Consider the following 19,978-nt stretch of genomic DNA (forward strand, 5'->3'; position numbering starts at 1 on the left):
GACGGAACAGAGTCCGCCTTTAACAACGGTATTTATTGGTTAGCATGTTAACAGCGAGATAGATGTAACTCTGTTATATGTTGAGGGTATATCGTCTAATTGTTTTATATATACATATATCAACACGGTGGACTTAGATATTTGGTAAAAGTTTAGGAAATGTTATGTATATTTATGACTAATCGAATGGTTTTATTTTCGGTGTAAGCAACGAATGTATATTATCGAAAAGGGACCGTGAGTTTATATAACCGACATGAAAAATAGATTAGACATTGATAAGTCTACATTTGCTTCTAATCCAAGTCGGATAGATACACCTTTCGACAAGGACACCATGACATAGGATAATTATAGAAGGTTTATTTATCGAACCCTGGAGGGCCAGTCCCCATTGGGTATTTTTTAACAACCGCTGCGTGGATGTCCAATTAATAAGCGGTAGAAATAAACCCGGGGTGGATTCTACCCGGATATTGATATCATATTTTGACACCGCTAAATTCCTGTACTATGCTTTCCCTCAGGAAACCCTTAATACCAGAAAACCAAATTCGAACTAGGAGAGTTTGTGCCATTTTATATCCTTTCGTTTTAGGGTATGTGGGTGTGATTAAGAGCTGGACGATTATTACTTTAAATGCATATGTTTAAACGTTTTTGATAGGTTCATCCGATAATGTCATATTGACATGGTGTTGGTTATATGACATGTATCATACTTCAGCTTCAGCGCACTTTGGGTGGCTCGGCCCACGCTTCTCGTTGCGCAAGATCAGAAACAGCCTAGACGTTTACATGATACGTGTGTTTGAGGTCCTGTTAACGTGTCAGACTTTTTCATTGTAACATTGTACTTATGAATGCGTGCTGCATGTTCCGATTATTGCGACGTGGTGTACTTTAGATTCACACACCTTTGGCGTGGGATTTATCTATACATGGGCTCCTCCGGATGTGTCACCCGTGCACCCTCGATATAGCAAACGCACATTCCTTGTGACAAATTATCCTCTCTGTGTATTCCGGAGGCGCAGCTTCATTTCCATAACCGACAAGCTGTATTAAAGCTGCCTGTTTTGAATGATTTCTCCAGCCTTAATCGGGCGGATGATAGCCCAGTGGATGAAGCGTTCGCTTTGTTTGTCTCAGTTACGGGTTCGTTTCCCGACATAAGGACACGCGGGGAGAACATCATGGCTATATTTCCTGAATATTGCTAAGACGGCAGAAAACAGTATTCACCGACGAGTTCAGTCATGTAACGCTTTTTATCAAACCTTTAGAAGCCAATCACGCATGACCCCCGCGGAGTTCTAGCTTCGAATAGGTCCCGAACTACCAAAACTTATCGTGAGAGGCGACTTAATAGCTAGGGTGTTATCAATCACTTGTTTGTCTGTCCCAGACTCGAATATTTACAGGCCATCGTCATACAGCTGGTCGTCTAAGGCGTCGCGATTTTCTGTGCAGAGTTGCGCCAGAAATCTATGATTGTGGATTCGAATCCCGGTTCGCCCCGATTATGTTTCTAGGTTTATCAGCACCATGCCCGTGCTAGTGGGTTTCACCGAAGTGGTAAACGTCTTAGACCTGCATCACTTCGGGCTTTCCTCCCACATTAAGCTGACACGCCGTGAAAAAATTGGAATACTGTTAAAAGCGGCGTTAATCCCATCTCACTCCCTCACTCATGATGATCACGTGCCTTGAACGTGCACCAGACAGCAATGACGCAGTCGTTAGTTTCGTTTAGAAATGAGAAAAAAATGGGCCTCTTCTAATTTTCCTTTTGAACCGTGATATTTAAGGAGTTCTACTGAGTTATGAGGTCTGATCTGCGTTGTCTGTCAATCGACCCTATGTAAATAGACTTTAGATAGCAAATGACACGTTGCCCTTGGTTACAATGGACCCAGCTACCAATCTGACACGTGCTGTAGTGCCGCAATTCCACTTCCGTGTAGACTGGTCACAGATTCGCTTCCTGGTTTAATGATTAAAGATCAGTTTGATTAATGTCAGACCCTTAACTCCGCTACGATATCTCACTGCGTGAGTGAGTGAGTGAGTGAGTATGGTTTTACGCCGCGTTTAGCAATATTCCAGCAATATCACGGCAGGGGACACCAGAAATGGGCTTTACACTTTGTACCCATGTCAGGAATCGAACCCGGGTTTTCGGTGTGACGAGCGAACGCTTTAACCACTAGGCTACCCCACCGCCAGTCTCTCTGCGTGAAGATCTAGGGACACCTCCATAGCAACCCTTGGCGAGCTTTGACAGCCAAATCTAAATGAAGGATTTGTGGGTTCTTGGGCCAGTCACATGTCAGCTTTCTAAAACGATTCGGATATTTCGACCTCACAAAAAGGAAACCCACACATATATCCACAACAATATAACAGCGCGTCTTTATTATTTTGCATTCGGAACTCCCCGATTATATCCATTTTGAATGTGCAGAGATCAGATACGGTTCTGAATGTTTCTCATTTGTACCAAGAATTCAGAAGACTCTACACTGTCAGATTAGAACGTTTGTCATGCGAGACCTTCAATGATCTTCACATAGAGGTGTATAGTGTCAGATTAAAAGATTTGTAATTTGATTGATTAAGGATGTATTTGAGGTGATGGCGTTAGCTTATTGCCAGTTAATACGCTGGACCAGAAGAAAGATAAAAAACCTTGTCATGTGATAGCTGAGTGACTGAGAAACCAACATCTATAGATAGAACAGATTGAAAATAGTTGGCCTTCAATGCGTCTATCACGCGAGTTAACCTTATCATGTGTGTCAAGACAAGTATATACTGATAGGGTGTTGTAGAATGCCCAAACGTTCGTTCGTCTCGCAAGAGACCGGAGTTCGGTTTTCTATGTTGGCACAAGTTTTGTTTTGAAGATAAATACTGAACTGACTTCGTTGCGCCCGTTCAAGCACCGTACAGACTACAACTACATCTTCAACTACAACTACATCTTCAACAACATGTACCACTACAACTACTACTACTACAACCACTATGACTACTACCACTACTACCACCACTACTACTATCACTACTACTACCATCACTACCACTACAACTACTACTGCCACTACCACTACTAATATTTCCATAATTAACAACACGATTCAAACCACACGGGCGGCCCATGGGTCACAACAACTAAACTATCGCGTGACTGATCTATCCAAGGTCATCTTCATCAACAACATTGTGTTTTATCCTCTCTGCGTCATACAGTGGCCGGAAGGAGAGCAAACAGGCCGCGACGGTAGAAGCTTCAGTAGGGATGTGCAGTTGCCAACACAATGAGACGTGTCCCCAAGTAAGGCAAGTGAGCCTGACCCCCCATCTCATTACTTGGGGACATTTCTTCACCCTGGAAACCCCATAGGGTGCTGACTGAAGCATCTGAGTTGTGTGAGTGAGTGAGCCTCCGTGATTTGAGATAAGATAAGATAAGATAAGATAAGATAAGATAAGATAAGATAAGATAATTTTTATTGCAGAAACGTTCCATTACGGGACAGATGCAATTTTAAGAGACAAGACATTATGATTCATATATACATATGTATATACATAATTTACATTCCTGTAGACACATACAAAAACAAAACAATCAATATTACATTTTTTCATGATATTATTATACATAAAATGTCAACGGTTGATTATGAAGGGGTATTTATTGTTTGAAATGATAGATATGGAAACAAATGCAGTTGATATTGACTGCTTCATTATTTGAGAGGATGTAGTGAAATAATTTGTCTTCATGACTGTGAACATTTACATTTACATTTTGTCTGGATAATTTTCCAAAGAGTATATTTCTTTCTTGAGTGTGTTTAATACAGTGAAGTAAGTAGTGTTTTTCGTCATCAATGGTTGAACATGTAGAGCATAGCCTCAAGTTAAATATTTAATTTATGGTTACTTAATCTTAGTTTAGAAAAGTGCACTCGATATTTTCTTACTTTACAGTGACTGAGATAGGGTTCTAATTTTATTTCATTTTTAACTATCCTGTAGGTCCTAAGTTTGTTTCCTGTGCCTCTTGTTACATTTACACCTTGAAGAGATTCCTTGAAGAGGGAGTGAATGAGTGAGTGAGTGAGTTAAGATGTAACGTCACATCGGCAGTATTTCAGCCATGTCGTGACGAAGTGAATGAGTGAAGTGTGTGAGTGAGTGACATGGGTTGCACCGCTTTCATCACGACTCTCTCCGCATCATGATGGGGACACCAGCATCAGCTGCCCTTGAAGATCCGGGTTAGAACTGGTCTACAGCAGCCCACGCTTCTCGTAAAAGGCTTCTGTGCTTGTGGTAAGAGGCAACTAACGGGATCGGGTGTCATGGCCGCTAAAGGAGTTGATAGCATGTCACCGCATCCCAATTACGCAGATCAGAACTACTGATGTCAAACACTGGATTGTCTGGTCCAGTCTCCAGTATTTACAGACCGCCTTCATTTTGATGAAAAATTGCTCAGTGCGGCGTTAAACAACAAACACGCACGTGAGCTTCCCGTGAATTCATGGAAGAAACGAACTGAAAAGAAATTTGATATGAAAACAATTTACGAAAATGAAACAGCTTGTAAACAGAAACGTTATAATATCATATTTGTTATGGAGAAAACGAAATTAAATATTGATATACTGATGGATGGAAATAACGGGACGTATGTGATGGGTTAGACTAACATTTAGTCTCTGAAATCTTATATTACACAATATCCTTCTTGACTCTAAAAATAAAAATAAAATTCCCTATGCTGATTTGTGGAATAGAGCTAGCTTGAGCTGGCTAGACTTGCTTTTGTATGCATTTCTAGATTATGTTTTTTTCATAAAATAAATATATTCCACGGTCATGGTGCAGGACTAGTGATGGGTGTGTGGGCGTGTTTGTTTTGCGATCCGCTCAGACCTGTGTTATTTTGTAAAATATGTCTTCCAGTCACATTAAACTGCCACGCCGTACCGCAAGGCGGCCATTGAACCCAACTCGGTTAAACCTTTCGGTGACCTATCATTTAATGAAATATCAAACTGAATGGAGGTTAAATATGAAAATCATCTGATTTACGATTGACCAAATTTCATCAGCTTTCAAATAGTCATCGAAAAACTGAAATATTAATTAAAAAAACTATTAAAAGTAAGAAAACGCCTTTAAATGGAAGCGCTTTGAAGTGACATCTCGCAATGAAAGCAACACATATTCATTCTTTTTTCACATTTCATAAACATAAAAAAATGGCCGGAGTTAAAGAACATTTAGTACCACGTGACTGACAGGCAGACCCTTAGTTGAAAAAAGCACTATATTTCCTTTCACATGATAACGTATGTTCATGACGTAGAGACGCAAGGTTTAAGTTTACGGCTTCAGCTTGTGGGCGGCTGTCAAGGGGAGCTTCTTTCTCATTACAGGAAACACTTGCCATTTTTTTAATATCGGGGATGCTGTAACGGGAGAAAAAGCCACTTGGACAACCCAGGTTGATGTAAATTCAACACGTGACCTTTACACTCGCTTACATTTCGTAATCACCCAAGTGGTAAACATCTATGACGTGAACGACTTCGGGTTTTCTTCCCACATCAAACTGACACGCCGTGATATAACTGGAATACTGTTTTTCTCTGTGAATTCCTTACTTCAAACTAACGCACTCACTCACGCACCCACACACTTACTACTACTACTACTACTACTACTACTACTACTACTACTACTACTACTGCTACTACAACTACTAATTCTACTACTACTTCCACCACTAGCAACCCCCCAGCCCCACCCTACCCCCGTCAATGCACGGGTTGGAGTTAGAACTGGTCTTAAGCTCCCTATAATGGAAGGTAGATGCATGTGATTGTATACCAATTGCGTGGAATCGATGCTCATGATGTCAATCAATGGATTGTCGTCTTCATCATTTACAAACCGCCGTCTTATAGCGGGAATAATGCTGAAGGCGAACGAACGAACAGACAAACAAGTATATAATATTTGATATAAATTCTTTGTTTATGAACGATTCTTGTAAAGCGCTGTTCACATTTGAAATCCGCGTGAACCAATCTAATTTTTTTCTTTAGGTTTCTGTTACATTGCAGACTTAATAAGAGAGGGTCTGCAAATATAGCATGCACGACAAGGAAGTTAACGGATTAATTAATATCCTGTTGCTAAGGACAAGTGGCGCGGGGGCAATTGGACTACCATGCTAAACAGTGATTAAAAACACGATAAACCCAAGAATGTCGTGTTTCTTGAAAACACGGTGAAAAATACGAGCGTTACGAAATGAGGCAGTGGTGGAGAAGGCCCGGGCGGTTGTTGGAGATTGTAAGCAATACCGTTACATTTCTACGTACGTACTTATGTAGAACTTTCTACAGCGAGTACAAAAGGCGTGCCAGAAATTTATGATAGTTGGTTCGAATCCAAGGTTTATGTGATTATGTTTCTAGGTTTGTCAGCACCGTACCTATACTCGTGGTTTCACCAAAGTTGTAAACGTCTGAGACCTGCATCACTTTGGGCTTTCCTCCCACATTAAGCTGACACGGCGTGATTTAACTGGAATATTCTCAGTACAGATTATGTCGTTATTATTGTTCTTATTATTAGTATGGCTATGTTTTCGTCATAGTCATCAACATGGTTTTCGCTATTATTTACAGTGTTAGGTGACGTGTATTTTCTTGTCTGAATTTCCTTACGTTTTTTAGAATTATTTGTGGTTAGTTCTTAACTAGTTCTGAGTAGTTAAGTTGTGAACGTTGTTTAGAAATATATTTTGATTTTTAATATTAATCAAAGAATGTGTTTTAACATTCATCATTTAATTCATTCATTTTTTTTTTTAAAAGTATTTCGAATATTGAAAAAATATATGCAGCTCAATTATAGAGGTTTATATTTTTTTCCATGTATTTATATAGCAAGGGTACAATGTACAATCCCAGCTGTTAGTAACTAATAAATATGGAACGATTTTAAGTTCATATGTTACGTTTAAAGTCCGAAATTCATAAAGCGCACACGAACACCTTAACCCATTTTAAACTGTTCACTTAAATTTTAAAATTTAAATGCGTCACGAACGTTGCCAAGCTCCAGACGATTCCGTTATATTTTGCTGGTTTGACATTTAAACACGTCACATGATATGTTTGCTAGACGGCGCGACTAATTGTGTAATGTATGCAAGAGAAACGTGTAAGTTTCGCCCACCCCTCTTGGCCCTCACTGCTATTGGCAAGGTACTCGATGACCGCGTGCGGATATCGGTTACATTGTCGACAGTGATGGATGGCAAAACCACCCTCTCACATGACAGTCACGTGATCAGTTTGTGAATGAAGTGCGTGCCTGTGTTTGTGCGTAAGGAATTTAGCCTGACAAACATAAGAAAATCTTGCAAAACGTGAATGACGCCTTTTAAAAAGCACGACAGCGCTGTTTTTTCAGTCTTTGATGTTTCAAGTATTCTAGTTTGAATTTTTTGGGCGAGGTTTCTACAGTTTTAAAAGTTGTTTTCGAAGGAATTATTTTAGTTTTAGGGAGGAAAATTTCAGATCAGCATTTCGCTTTGTTAATATCCTGTCTTGCAGTGTTATACAGTGGGCCACTGTAGCGTGAAGTTGTTTTTTAATTTTGAATTATGCAAAAAATCAATTTATGGGTTGGGGGTTGTTGCGGGAAATATTTGGCTGTTACATAGTAACTAATCAGAATTTATAATGCCCCCAATTCCAATCTACATTATTATTGGTTTTCTTTCTCAGCTTCCTTGGAAGTATACAGACCAAACTGCTGAGAGGCGATAACAGATTAACAGTCACATTACCATCTCATCCCTTGGGGCAGTCGGGTAGCCTAGTGGTTAAAGCGTTCGCTCGTCACGCAGAAGACCCGGGTTCGATTCCCGACATGGGTACAATGTGTGAAGCCCATTTCTGGTGTCCTCCGCCGTGATATTGCGGGATTATTGCTAAAAGCGGCGTAAAACCATACTCACTCACTCACTCACCATCTCATCACTTGATTGTCTGGTCCAGACATGATTATTTACAGACCGCCGTCATATGGCTGGAATATTGCTAAGTGCGGCGTTTAACAACAAACCAACCAACCTACCGGGTACCCATTCACTGCTGAGTGAACAGAGACACATTTTGAACAAAGTCACTTGCTGGAGTGAGTGAGTGAGTTGGGTTTTACGCCGCTTTTAACAGTATTCCAGTTATATCACGGCGTGTCAGCTTAATGTGGGAGGAAAGCCCGAAGTGATGCAGGTCGCAGACGTTTACCACTTCGGTGAAACCCACGAGCACGGGTATGGTGCTGACAAACCTACAAACATAATCGGGGCGAACCGGGATTCGAACCCACAATCATAGGTTTCTGGCGTGCCCAAGGGACGCAACTCTGCACAGCGAATCGCGGCGCCTTAGACGACTGGGCCACCCGTGCCCCCCACTTGCTGGAATATTACTGACGGGGGTTCACATAATTTTATACTTTTTTCAAGTTTTATTCACTTTTAAACAAATGATACACTCAACGAGATAAAGTGCTACTTTTCAGACCCTTATGTTTTTTATCGCCGGCCTTCAGTTTCCTTGTACGAATAATCTTATTTTTTATCCCGCATCTGCACCGATAGCAGGAGTACTGGGGTCGTGGTGGGTGAAGTAACCAGCTATATCTGCCCGGGGTACGGTAAATATTTGCTCTGTCATAAAATGTCCCGTCATCGCAATAGATAGTTACACGGGGCAGAAAGACTCATGAGTGCGCTTGCCGTCTCCTCCTACACAATGACCTTTGAACCAAGATTTACATTATCTGTGTCAAAATTTGAAATCTTGAATAAAATAGTTTCAGATCTGTAGTCGACGCTGATACGAGGATCACGTGACCCCGGTAGCTTGGACTTGATAAATAGCTGTTTTTATCCGTCGAGAGAGTTTTTTGTGTGTGTTCTTATCAGTTATGTTTTAAAAAAATAATCGTGTTTTATAAACACTTTATTTCACATCAAGGAAATGTTTGATATTTGTTTTGGTGTTAAAGTACATATGTCTTATGGATTAACGGTTGCTTGAGGGTGTTGTTGAACGAGTGGAAATGAAACATATTCAGAGCACGACCATTAATTGAGTGAGTGAGTGAGTATTGTTTTACACCGCTTTAAACAAAATTCCAGCGGGGGACACCACATTGTACCCATGCAGGGAATCGAACCCGGTCTCCTGACAAGCGAGCACTTTATCCACGTTGGTGTCACCCGCCGTGATGTTGATGAAATATTGCTTAAAATCTCGTTAAACATAGGGAAAGAAAAGATTCCCACTGAACTAGCTCCCGATTCAGAAGGTCCTGATGCAGGGACAACGGATGGAGACGGTGTTGTGGTACACCCCCAAATTGTTTGTGACCGCCTCCGTGGTCTTGTGGTAGAGCGTCCGCCCGGAGAGCGGAAGGTCCAGGGTTCGATCCCGGGCCGCGTCATACAAAAAGACGTTAAAAGATGGTACTTGTTGTTACCCTGTCTGGCGCTCGGCATTAAGGGGCTATAACAAGGACTGGTCGGCTCGGAGTCAGTATACTGTGTATGAGTGGGGTATTCATGTTAAACTGCGGCATGGTATCTCAGTGAGCTAGCACTATAAATCGGCATCAGTCCGGACTAGTACAAGCAGCCACACACACACATACACGTGCATGCACGTCGCTATATAAGTGCAATAATCTTGGACGCGACGTTAAACCCAATTTCACCTCACTTCACCAAATTGTTTGTGCTCCTTTCAGAGAAATAGTTTTGTATCGCTTGTAAAATAAATATTCTGTCACAAAAATCCCACCCGAAGAGGTTGACGACTATGAACTTGTACAGTCCTGCATACAAATATGTACTATTTAGCATCGGCAGGAAATATGAATCGAAAGCTTGATATCTATTTATATATTATATTTTCATTTATCCCAAACTCATGTATGTTTATGGGACATCTCCATATGATATTTTAATAACTGTATCTGCATCGTAACATGAAAAGATGCAGAGAATACATTGATCGGCCACTGAGTGAAAATTGTGTAAAGTTGGAGACTGCGATTAGACGTGTATGAGTTTGTTCTTGGAGTTCATATTGATGTCAGCGACAGGATATCCTTTTTCGCAAAACCTGTCGCAATTTTTTCAGTATTTTCCAATATTGTTTTCATAGAAAATCCGGGGAGCACGGGTGGCCCAGTCGTCTAAGGCGCCGCGATTCGCTGTGCAGAGTTGCGTCCCTTGGGCAAGCCAGAAACCTATGATTGTGGGTTCGAATCCCGGTTCGCCCCGATTATGTTTCTAGGTTTGTCAGCACCATACCCGTGCTCGTGGGTTTCACCGAAGTGGTAAACGTCTGAGACCTGCATCACTTTGGGCTTTCCTCCCACATTAAGCTGACACGCCGCGATATAACTGGAATACTGTTAAAAGCGGCGTTAAACCCAACTCACTCACTCACTCATTCATAGAAAATCCAAGGCCCTTAGACGCTGGCGATTCGCTGGCGAGCCCGTGTGGCTCAGCGCAAAGTAATATTTCCTTTAATTTCAATGTAATTACCAGGCTAAAGAACTATACACCCATGTCTGATGGTGGCTGAGACGAAACTAACAAGATGTGGTTATTCCATGGTGATGTATTTCATACGAATATCATAGTTGTGTTTTGGACCATGCGTTTGAAGTGTTTCGGCGACTGTTTTCAGTCTAGTAACGTTTCAATAACGTTTGTTATTTTGGGGTCAAATCGAATTTTCAAGTGTATTCTTTCTGTTGCCCGGCAATTTATAATTATCCTCGTGCATTCTGACGGTGTTGTTCCTCGTTGCAGTCTGCCGGACGTGCATTGTGCGGTACCTTGAGTCCAGCAAGTTCTGCCCCATCTGTGATGTCCAGGTGCACAAGACGCGGCCCCTTCTCAACATCAGGTAGCTAGCTACTCTATAACCCAGGGTATTATTTCGCAAATCTATACTCTCGACCCATTCGCCTTCAAACTTTGGGTTGCGTCCTACTCGAAATTCACGACGCTGACAATGACCTTCCAATTAGACTTGCACAAGTCTCTAAGAAACAGATTCTTAATTTCAATCATAATTCCTCGATTACATATTATTTATATACATAAATATAAAATGTTGTCCCTAAAAAAGACAGGGGTCCTTGCACTATCCGCTATCTAGGCCTGCATATTGTAAGCTAGACTTAACATCTAGTCCCTAAATGAACATATTTTATAGATATAAACAGTTGTTAAATTATAGTTTTGAAATATAATCAAAGGGGGCCCAGTTTCAGATACTGCAGTAATCTAGACTTGCCAAATATTATAACTTGCATTGGCTGTATTACAGACTAACTGTAATCTTTTACTTGAGGCAATGCTTCCACCCAGTCACAAAGCGGCGTTAGTGTTAGGTCCAAATTTTTAACTTAGACTTAAGACAATCGTAGTACAACAAAGTCTTTGTGAAACGGGGTTCCACAAGGCGATCGTTGCGCTCGACTGTCTTAAGTCCATGTTAATGTACGGGAGTTGCGATCACCTTAATTAAAGTAGCGCTACGATCGCTTTGATGAACGGGGCGCTGGTGCTTGTGAAGAGAACCAATCAGGTCGTCAGGCTCCGTGAGTGTGTGGACAGGTGCTCATGCTGTCAACCTCTAGTTTAACTGGTCCTGTACGATATCTCACCAGTCGCCGTGACAGCCCTGGAATATAAAGGACTGTGGTGAAAAACGACTTCCCACTTCATTTGTGGCTCGGCTGTTCAGTAACTTATATCCCGGTTTTATTCCAGAGCGGACAAAACTCTCCAGAACCTTGTGTACAAGCTGGTGCCGGGCTTATTCGAAGGTAAGTTCGGCCCCAAACTAGGGTCTAGCTGTGCTGTTGTGTGTTCGAGTCCCTTTGGTGTGCTTGCACGGGTAGCCGAATCGTCTGTGTCGCCTCAATCCTCTGTGCTACGGGGTTCGAATCCCCAAATTAGTCGTGATTATGTTTCTGGTTTGTCAGCAGTTTGGGTTCTGTATTTCCTCTGAAGCTCATAGTGGAATTTGGACTCAAACTTCTCTTTTGTTGGGCTTAATACCATAATAGTGCAATGAGCATTAATTTGGTGAATTATTTGGCGCGTTGTGAATATATATTTGGATTGACGATCAATTTAAAATCAATTAAATATTAAAAAACCCAAAGGTGTTTCAGAAAATATTCGTTATTTCTTTGAGCATATTCAAGATCATATCAAAATTTATTTCCCATCTGAGACCGCCTCCGTGGTTTTGTGGACAGAGCGTCTGCCCGGAGAGAAGGTCGGTGGTAAGATCCCCTGCCGCGTCATACCAAAGGATGTTAAATTGTTTCCCGACCCGCGGTCGGAATTAAGGGGCGGAAACAAGGACTGGTCGGCTCGGGGTCAGTATACTGTGTCTGATTTGGGTATCCATGTTAAACTGCCGCATGGAATCTCAGCGGACCAGCAGGATTAAACCGGCATTCTGGACTAGTACAATCCTGCACACCCACACACGTGCGTGCAAGTCGCCATGTGAGTGCAAGAAGTTTGCGCGCGACGTCAAGCCTTACCTCACTTATTTCCTATAACAAATGCATACATACTTTTCTTACAACAATTTCTTTAGGGAATGAAGTATATATCGAAGAAGCATGCGCGCAAGGGAGTGTCATGAGTGTCATGAGGTAACAATGGTGTCATCCGGGATTGAAGTTCGGGAGATTGGTGGCGTGGGCGCCAGACAACCTGTTTCGACCCCAGAGGATCCGGTTAAAATAGGTCTTCAGTAACCCATGCTTGCCGTAACAGGTGACTATGCTTGTCGCAAGATGCGACTAACAGGATCGGGTGATCAGGCTCGCTGACTTGATTGATGCATGCCATCGTATCCCAATTGCGTGGATCGATGCTCATGATATCAATCACTGTTTTTTGGTCTGATCCAGACTCGATTATTTACAAACCGCCCCCATATAGCTGGAATATTTCAGATTTTGGCGTCAAAAAACAAAACAAACCCAAACAAACAGACAACTTGTTTTTTCTCAAGTGATCGTCAAACTCAGAATTAAGCGACATGCATGTAGGCGTGAACTGCTTCATATATTGACCGTTGAAAAGATAACAGTTCTGGCTATAAAAAATCTAGTTTGCGCGGGAGATCCCACGTGGTGAGCGAATACGTTTGATAAGGCGCGCCCACACACAGCAATTGGATATGTGATATTGGTAAATATTGTGTAATCTGAAAATTGGTTTATCTTTTAGATGAAATGCGGAGACGCAGGCTGTTCTATTCCACCCACCCTGAAGGTATGTACTTAATACATTCTCTTCATCATCGTCACTCATCACGCTTTGCACAGTTGCCTCCCTTTTCTACCAGGATCCGCTTGTGTGTTTGAATCCCAGATTCCCTCCTTTTTCAAAACGGGATCGAGGGGTCAGGCTCGCTGACTTGTTTGACGCCGTCATCGTATCCCAATTGCACGGATCGATGCTCATGATGTCAATCACTTGATTGTCTGGTCCAGACTCGATTATTTTTCAGACCGCCGTAATATAGCTGGAATATTGATGAGTGTGGTGTTAAACAACAAACAAACAAACAAACAAACATTATCATGATGTTTTATCAACTACGTACCGTTCTGGTGGAGTTAACCAACTGGTGTGACCGTTATCTCTTCAGCTTTCCTCTCGCATAAAGGTTAATGCTGAAGAGAGCAGGGGTGGCCCAGTCGTCTAATGCGCAGCAATTCCCTGTACAGAGTTGCGTCCCTTGGCCTCGCGGGAAACCCATTGTTGTGGGTTCGAATCCCGGTTCGCCCCGATTATGTTTGTAGGTTTGTCAGCACCATACCCGTGCTCGTGGGTTTCACCAAAGTGGTATACTCCTGAGACCTGCATCACTGAGGGCTTTCCTCCCACATCAAGGTGACACGCCGTGATCTAACTGAAATATTGTTCAAAGTGGCGTTAAACCCAACTCACTCACTCCCACATCAAGCCGACACGCCGTGATATAACTGAAATATTGTTCAAAGCGGCGTTAAACCAAACTCACTCACTCCCACGTCAAGCTGACAAGCCGTGATATAACTGGACTATTGCCCAAAGCGGCGTTAAACCCAACTCACTCACTCACGCATAAATCTGATACGCTGTGATATAGTCCAATTACCGTTAAGAGCATTGTTTAACCACGTTCAAGGCAAATTTATTTTTTCCTCCCAAGAACCCGTTCCCCAAAGCGATCGTAGCTCTACGACTGTGAAGGGATTTACGATCATCTACAATCGCTTCTTAGAACGGATCCCAGGTCATAAGGTTTATTAGAGCTTCCAGCATGATGCTTGTCCGTTGTCCGTCCGTTGTTCGTCCGTTGTTCGTCCATTAACTTTCCACTGGCTGAAGAAGTTTGTAATGTGGGGCTTTGTTTATGGCATTACTAGCAAAGATTATTTAAAACAATTGTTAAAAAATACAGATTGTGAAAAATAAAGAATCGTATACCAGGACCGGAGGCCCAAAATGAGCTGATAGCGTAGCACGCCGTACCTATTACGTGTGTGTGCTTGTGCGTGCGTGCTTGCGAAAGTGTGCGTTGTTCAAGCAGAACGTATTAATGTGTGTCACGGGTGATATATTCGTTTGCTTAGGGGAGAGGGTGCAGACATATATATCTTAAATAGCAATTACATTAGAGCCCAATTTTGATAATTTACCCACATGTTACGATTTGGAATGAACCAAAAAATGTTCAGAACAGTTATTTTACTTCCTTCACAACGGGGCTCCTCATAATTAATTTCCGTAATGCAGAACGTAGATTAATATGAAATGAGGCAAGAAACTACGCTTGTTAAAATTATATTTTTCTCCATTTCACCCAACCAAGACAACTATGCTACTCCACTTTTGATAGGGAGATTTTTATGATACACAAAACGTACTCTCATTATATGTCAGGCGTATATTTAAAAAGAAACTCATATCTGATTATCCCTTTTGAGTAGTTTTTTTTAGAAATTCCGTAATAATAAATTCTTTTAATTTTATTACTACATTGACAGCTGTCATTACGATTTTGGAGGATAAATATTCGTTAACCATGTAATTAACAAAAGCCGCAATATATCTACTCTGTAATTTATCCACGACGCATTCTGTGATGCGTTAGATCCAGGATTTTAGGGGAGGGGAGGGGCGGTGGGTGGGTGGGGGAGAGATATTTAACAAATCACAAACACAATATGTAAACCATTGTTACTTTTACTTTCTAACAACCATATTAACATGTTATCTTGGAAGATATAATTTTTCTTTTGGGTGTGATGTGTGTGTTTACATTTAATAGGGGGAGGGGGTGCCTCTTATAATTTGAACACAGAAGTGTAGCGGACAGTCAATTTGGGCGCTGCAAGTTGTACAAACGAAATTCTACATCAAATAAAAAAAAATAGGAAATAATAAATTCAACGTTTCAGCATTTTTCTAAATTCACATTACTTTGAAGTAACAAAGATACTTTCGTATCTTTAGCGGTCGTCCAAAACAAGAGCAATTCTCGTTTTGTGTAACTTAAACACGTATCGCTCGGGTATCACATGGACAGATGCAAATTAGAAGTCACCTGAAACAGCTTTTTAAGCAGAATTATGTTTACAAAGGTTCACTGGTTTAAAACTACCTAACAGGCTGGATCCATGGAAGTACAAACATACTGAATGTCCAAATCAATACCGAAAGTGAATGTTTACATGTGAGTAAATACCATGCCGCTCAAACAATTATCAGGAACCGTGGTGTACTTTCATATACAAGTAATAGACCTGGGTAATCAATCGCAGATGTGAAGTTTTTAAAATATATCCATATACAATCATGTGTTTCAGACAGATCGTGTGTCGTGAACCCCGTGAAGATCCGGGTTAGAACAGGTCTTTAGCAAACCATGCTTGTCGTAAGAGGCGACTAACGGGATTGGGTGGTCAGGCTTGTTGACTTGGTTGATGCATGTCATTGTATCCCTTTTGCGTAGATCGATCCTCATGATGTCAGTCACTGGCGTGTCTGGTCCAGACTCGATTATTTACAGACCGCCGTCATATAGCTTGAATATTGCTGAGTGCAGCGTTAAACAAATAAAAGAAACTGTGTCGTTCTGTGTGTGTTCTAGACAGACCAGAACCTGTCTATTCCGGACTGCTATTGCTATGTACGATGTATCGAATATACTATTGGTTCATTATATGTTATACTGTATGATTCTGTTTTGTTGGTAGAGAAATCCATTATTGACTTTATATTGAGTTGTCTGGATTAGGGAAGTTTCAGTGTAGTGTGTTTTCCTGCAGGCCGGAGGGTGGTGTGTCTGGAGGCCCGGGGGGAGGCAGTCATGGAGAAGGAGTTGTGCCGAGAGGACGAAAACATCAGCCTGTGTCTGGATATGAGCAAAAAGTACGTAAATCCATCTTCGGTAGTCTGGGAGAATTAACATGATCCGATTATCAACCACGACGCATTTGCGATTTAAATAGTACATGCAGTAACAAAGGAGGTCAGAATGAGGTCGAAATTTGTTCTGGTTCGTACTTAATTGACATTTCTCAAACATGTAGCTGACACGCCGTGATCTAACTGGAAGACAATAATCACAAAGTACTTTAGCTGAACAGTTACTTCTGCATGTGGCCTTCAGGTGCCATAATTATTTTACTGTACTATCGGCACTCTGGTACAAGGGATTATAAAACCCGGATGTTTACTGCATAATTCTTGAATGTTTTATATTTGATATCTGTAATAGAAGTATATCTGTTTTAGTGGGCTGCCCCCTGACGAGTCAGAAAGTTATCACTTCGATAACAAGGTATTTACCGCCGCATCTTGTTGAAAACATTTAACATGAAAGAAAAAATGACAAAAAATGTAAATAACTTTTTTTACAAAAAAATCAGTGGCAACTGACGAAGTGTAAAACATTCTGACGTTTTGTTACTTTTCACACCCGTGAAGATCCGGGGTACAATAGGTCTTAAGCAACCCATGCTTCCTGTAAAAGGCGACTGCTTGCCATAAGAGGCGACTAACGGGATGGGGTGGTCAGGCTCGCTGACGTGGTTGATGCATGTCCTCGTATCCCAATTGCGTGGAGCGATGCTCCTGATGTCAATCACTGTATTGTCTGGTCCAGACTCGATTATTTACAGACGCCCTCATAAGGTTTGAATATTGCTGAGTATGGCTTTAAACAACAAACAAACAATAATTATGTGATGTAAATAAACGGAGCAATAGAAATAGAGAAATAAAGAAATAAATAAACATTGTATTTGTGTGGAATTGTTTGTGCAGGGGTTGTGATCTGTTGACCGTCTACTTGTAGCCTGCCGACCGCCGTTTCTTGCTGTGTCCTTCCGCTCTGACCATCGCACACCTTAAGAAATTCATCCGCATGAAGTTCTCACTCCCAGAGCATCACAAGGTTAGAAACAAGCTGCGATCAGGTGTTTGTGACCAGTAATGTATACGGGAGGGGCAGCACGTGCGGGTTATATCCCGTGGGCCTGGGTTCGAACCCCAGCTTCAGCACCATCTCCTTCGTCATGGGTTGCGACCGCCTCCGTGGTCTAGTGGTTGAGCGTCCGCCCGGAGAGCGGAAGGTCCGGGGTTCGATCCCCGGCCGCGTCATACCAAAAGACGTTAAAAGATGGTAGTTGTTGTCACCCTGTCTGGCGCTCGGCATTGAGGGGCTAAACCAAGGACTGGTCGGCTCGGAGTCAGTAGCACTACAAAACGGCATCAGTCCGGACTAGTACAAGCAGCCACACACACAAACACACGTGCATGCACGTCGCTGTATAAGTGTAATAATCTTGGACGCGACTTGAAAGCCCATTTCACCTCACCTCCTCATGGGTTGCACCGAACTTGTGAGTCTCCGACCCCCACATGAGGTGGAAGTAAAAACTTTCTAGCGCCCCTAGGCAGATTGGGTTGTATACTCCCCAGGGAGTTGAGAATGATTACTGGAATGCAAACGGATCCACTGGTCGGGGAACAAATAAAACCGCATTTGAGCAGATACTAGTACCGTGATACCTGCGGTATATAAATGTATTTTAAATTATCAGAATTATTGTTATTATGCACAGATTAAAATAGAAAATGCAACACAGAGGGTTTGGGTGATCCTGACACAGTCAGGCTGGTTAGGATCAGCTCAGGGCCCTTGCCCCCTCTACACGCAGCCCAGACAGCGAATGGGTCTTCTCCCAGGAAGCGCTGCGCATGCGTAGTCAAACCCACTCAGAACTTTTTCGGAGAATGTGAAGACTCCCCAACACTGCAGCCTTCTTCATTACCCAGTTTGACAGAAGGGCTGTATTCCTAGTAGCAAACCCGGGTACTCTCCCAAAGTCAGTCAACAGATTTGGGAGGTACCAAACCTAAGGAATACCGAGAATAATGGGGAGTCGGACAACTTGGTACTTGGTATGCAAGTGTGATATTTCGAAAGCGAGGTCTGCATATTTGCCAATCTTTTCCTGAATCTTGTTTATTGTATTATTATTATAATTTTTATCATCATTATTATTATTATTATTTCAGCTCGACATCTTCCACTCTGACGAGTCTCTCACAGATACATTCACCTTGTTAGATATCGCCTACATCTACTCCTGGAGAAGGGTCAGTACTCAGTCTATGGTCGTGTGCAACATTTGTGTGGAGCCGTCAAGAAACAGTGAGACACGCGGGGCGGGGCGAGTCAGTCTCATCCCCATCGGTCGAATATATAGTTAAGAATAAGAAAACTGGCGGTACCCGGAGATTAACAATCTCAAAACAGAGCATTCCAATATTTATTAAGTAGCGGTATTAAGACAAAAAAAGTTAGAATTTCAGCCCTTTTTTATTCCTGACAAGAGTGAGTGAGTGAGTTGGGTTTAACGTCGCTTTTAACAGTATTCCAGTTATATCACGGCGCGTCAGTTTAATGTGGGAGGAAAGCCCGAAGTGATGCAGGTCTCAGACGTTTACCACTTCGGTGAAACCCACGAGCACGGGTATGGTGCTGACAAACCTAGAAACATAATCGGGGCGAACCGGGATTCGAACCCACAATCATAGGTTTCTGGCGTGCCCAAGGGACGCAACTCTGCACAGCGAATCGCGGCGCCTTAGACGACTGGGCCACCCGTGCCCCCCTCCTGACAAGAGAGTAGCTTAATTTCCATGATTCCAACATCGTCAGAAAGTAGTGCCCGGTTCATACCTAGACGCCCAGCACGTCCGCAATGGACTCTGTGTATACCATGGGAGTCTATGTTTTTAAAAAAAATTGGAGTACTGTCTTTACTCGAAAAAGATGTGCAGATAACCCAATCTAATCATTCGATACCAACTCGTGTTATTCCGGGACAAGCCGAATAGCGACTCGTGCCCCGCTCATGACTATTTTTACGACCGGGTTCCGTCTTAGCGCAAACGGGCATACCTAAAACAATTGTCAACTCGTTGCGTAATGGTTCACATATATTTCCCTATACATTATATATATTTCAGATGCAATTTGAAGCACATCGGGACATGCGGAATTATACAGTATGATTGAACACATCCAACTGTGTCTTGGGTGTATTTTAAGATGCAAGACGTATGTAAAATCAAAAATTATTTCTGAGGGATTCTTAGACGAAGAACTTGAAATCATGCGCGCATTCTGATTGGTTTGTCGTATTTTCGCACATAACATTCATCGATAGGGGGACGAGTCCTCTTGCAGGTTACGGAAAGGGGCGAGTGGTGACGAATGCCAATCTAATATGTTCCTGCTAAAGTGGTTGG

The 19,978-nt window shown here is 42.1% G+C and overlaps 1 protein-coding gene across 5 annotated transcripts in view; it reads left to right on the forward strand.

The window, feature by feature from the left end:
• Nucleotides 1-19,978, forward strand: part of LOC124110541 (polycomb group protein Psc-like) — a 43,703-nt gene that overhangs the window by 16,022 nt on the left and 7,703 nt on the right. For 4 of the 5 annotated variants that reach the window (XM_046469921.2, XM_046469922.2, XM_046469923.2 and 1 more), the window contains exons 3-9: nucleotides 10,937-11,033; nucleotides 11,906-11,961; nucleotides 13,391-13,435; nucleotides 16,483-16,585; nucleotides 16,952-16,997; nucleotides 17,514-17,612; nucleotides 18,740-18,820. In XM_046469921.2, coding sequence (XP_046325877.1) covers nucleotides 10,937-11,033; nucleotides 11,906-11,961; nucleotides 13,391-13,435; nucleotides 16,483-16,585; nucleotides 16,952-16,997; nucleotides 17,514-17,612; nucleotides 18,740-18,820 — 527 coding nt within the window. The remainder of the gene's footprint in view (nucleotides 1-10,936; nucleotides 11,034-11,905; nucleotides 11,962-13,390; nucleotides 13,436-16,482; nucleotides 16,586-16,951; nucleotides 16,998-17,513; nucleotides 17,613-18,739; nucleotides 18,821-19,978) is intronic. The other variant, XM_048395805.1, reaches the window with a different exon arrangement.

Source organism: Haliotis rufescens, unplaced genomic scaffold (genome assembly GCF_023055435.1).
Source record: "Haliotis rufescens isolate VD_foot unplaced genomic scaffold, xgHalRufe1.0.p SCAF_148, whole genome shotgun sequence".
Classification (NCBI taxonomy): domain Eukaryota; kingdom Metazoa; phylum Mollusca; class Gastropoda; order Lepetellida; family Haliotidae; genus Haliotis; species Haliotis rufescens.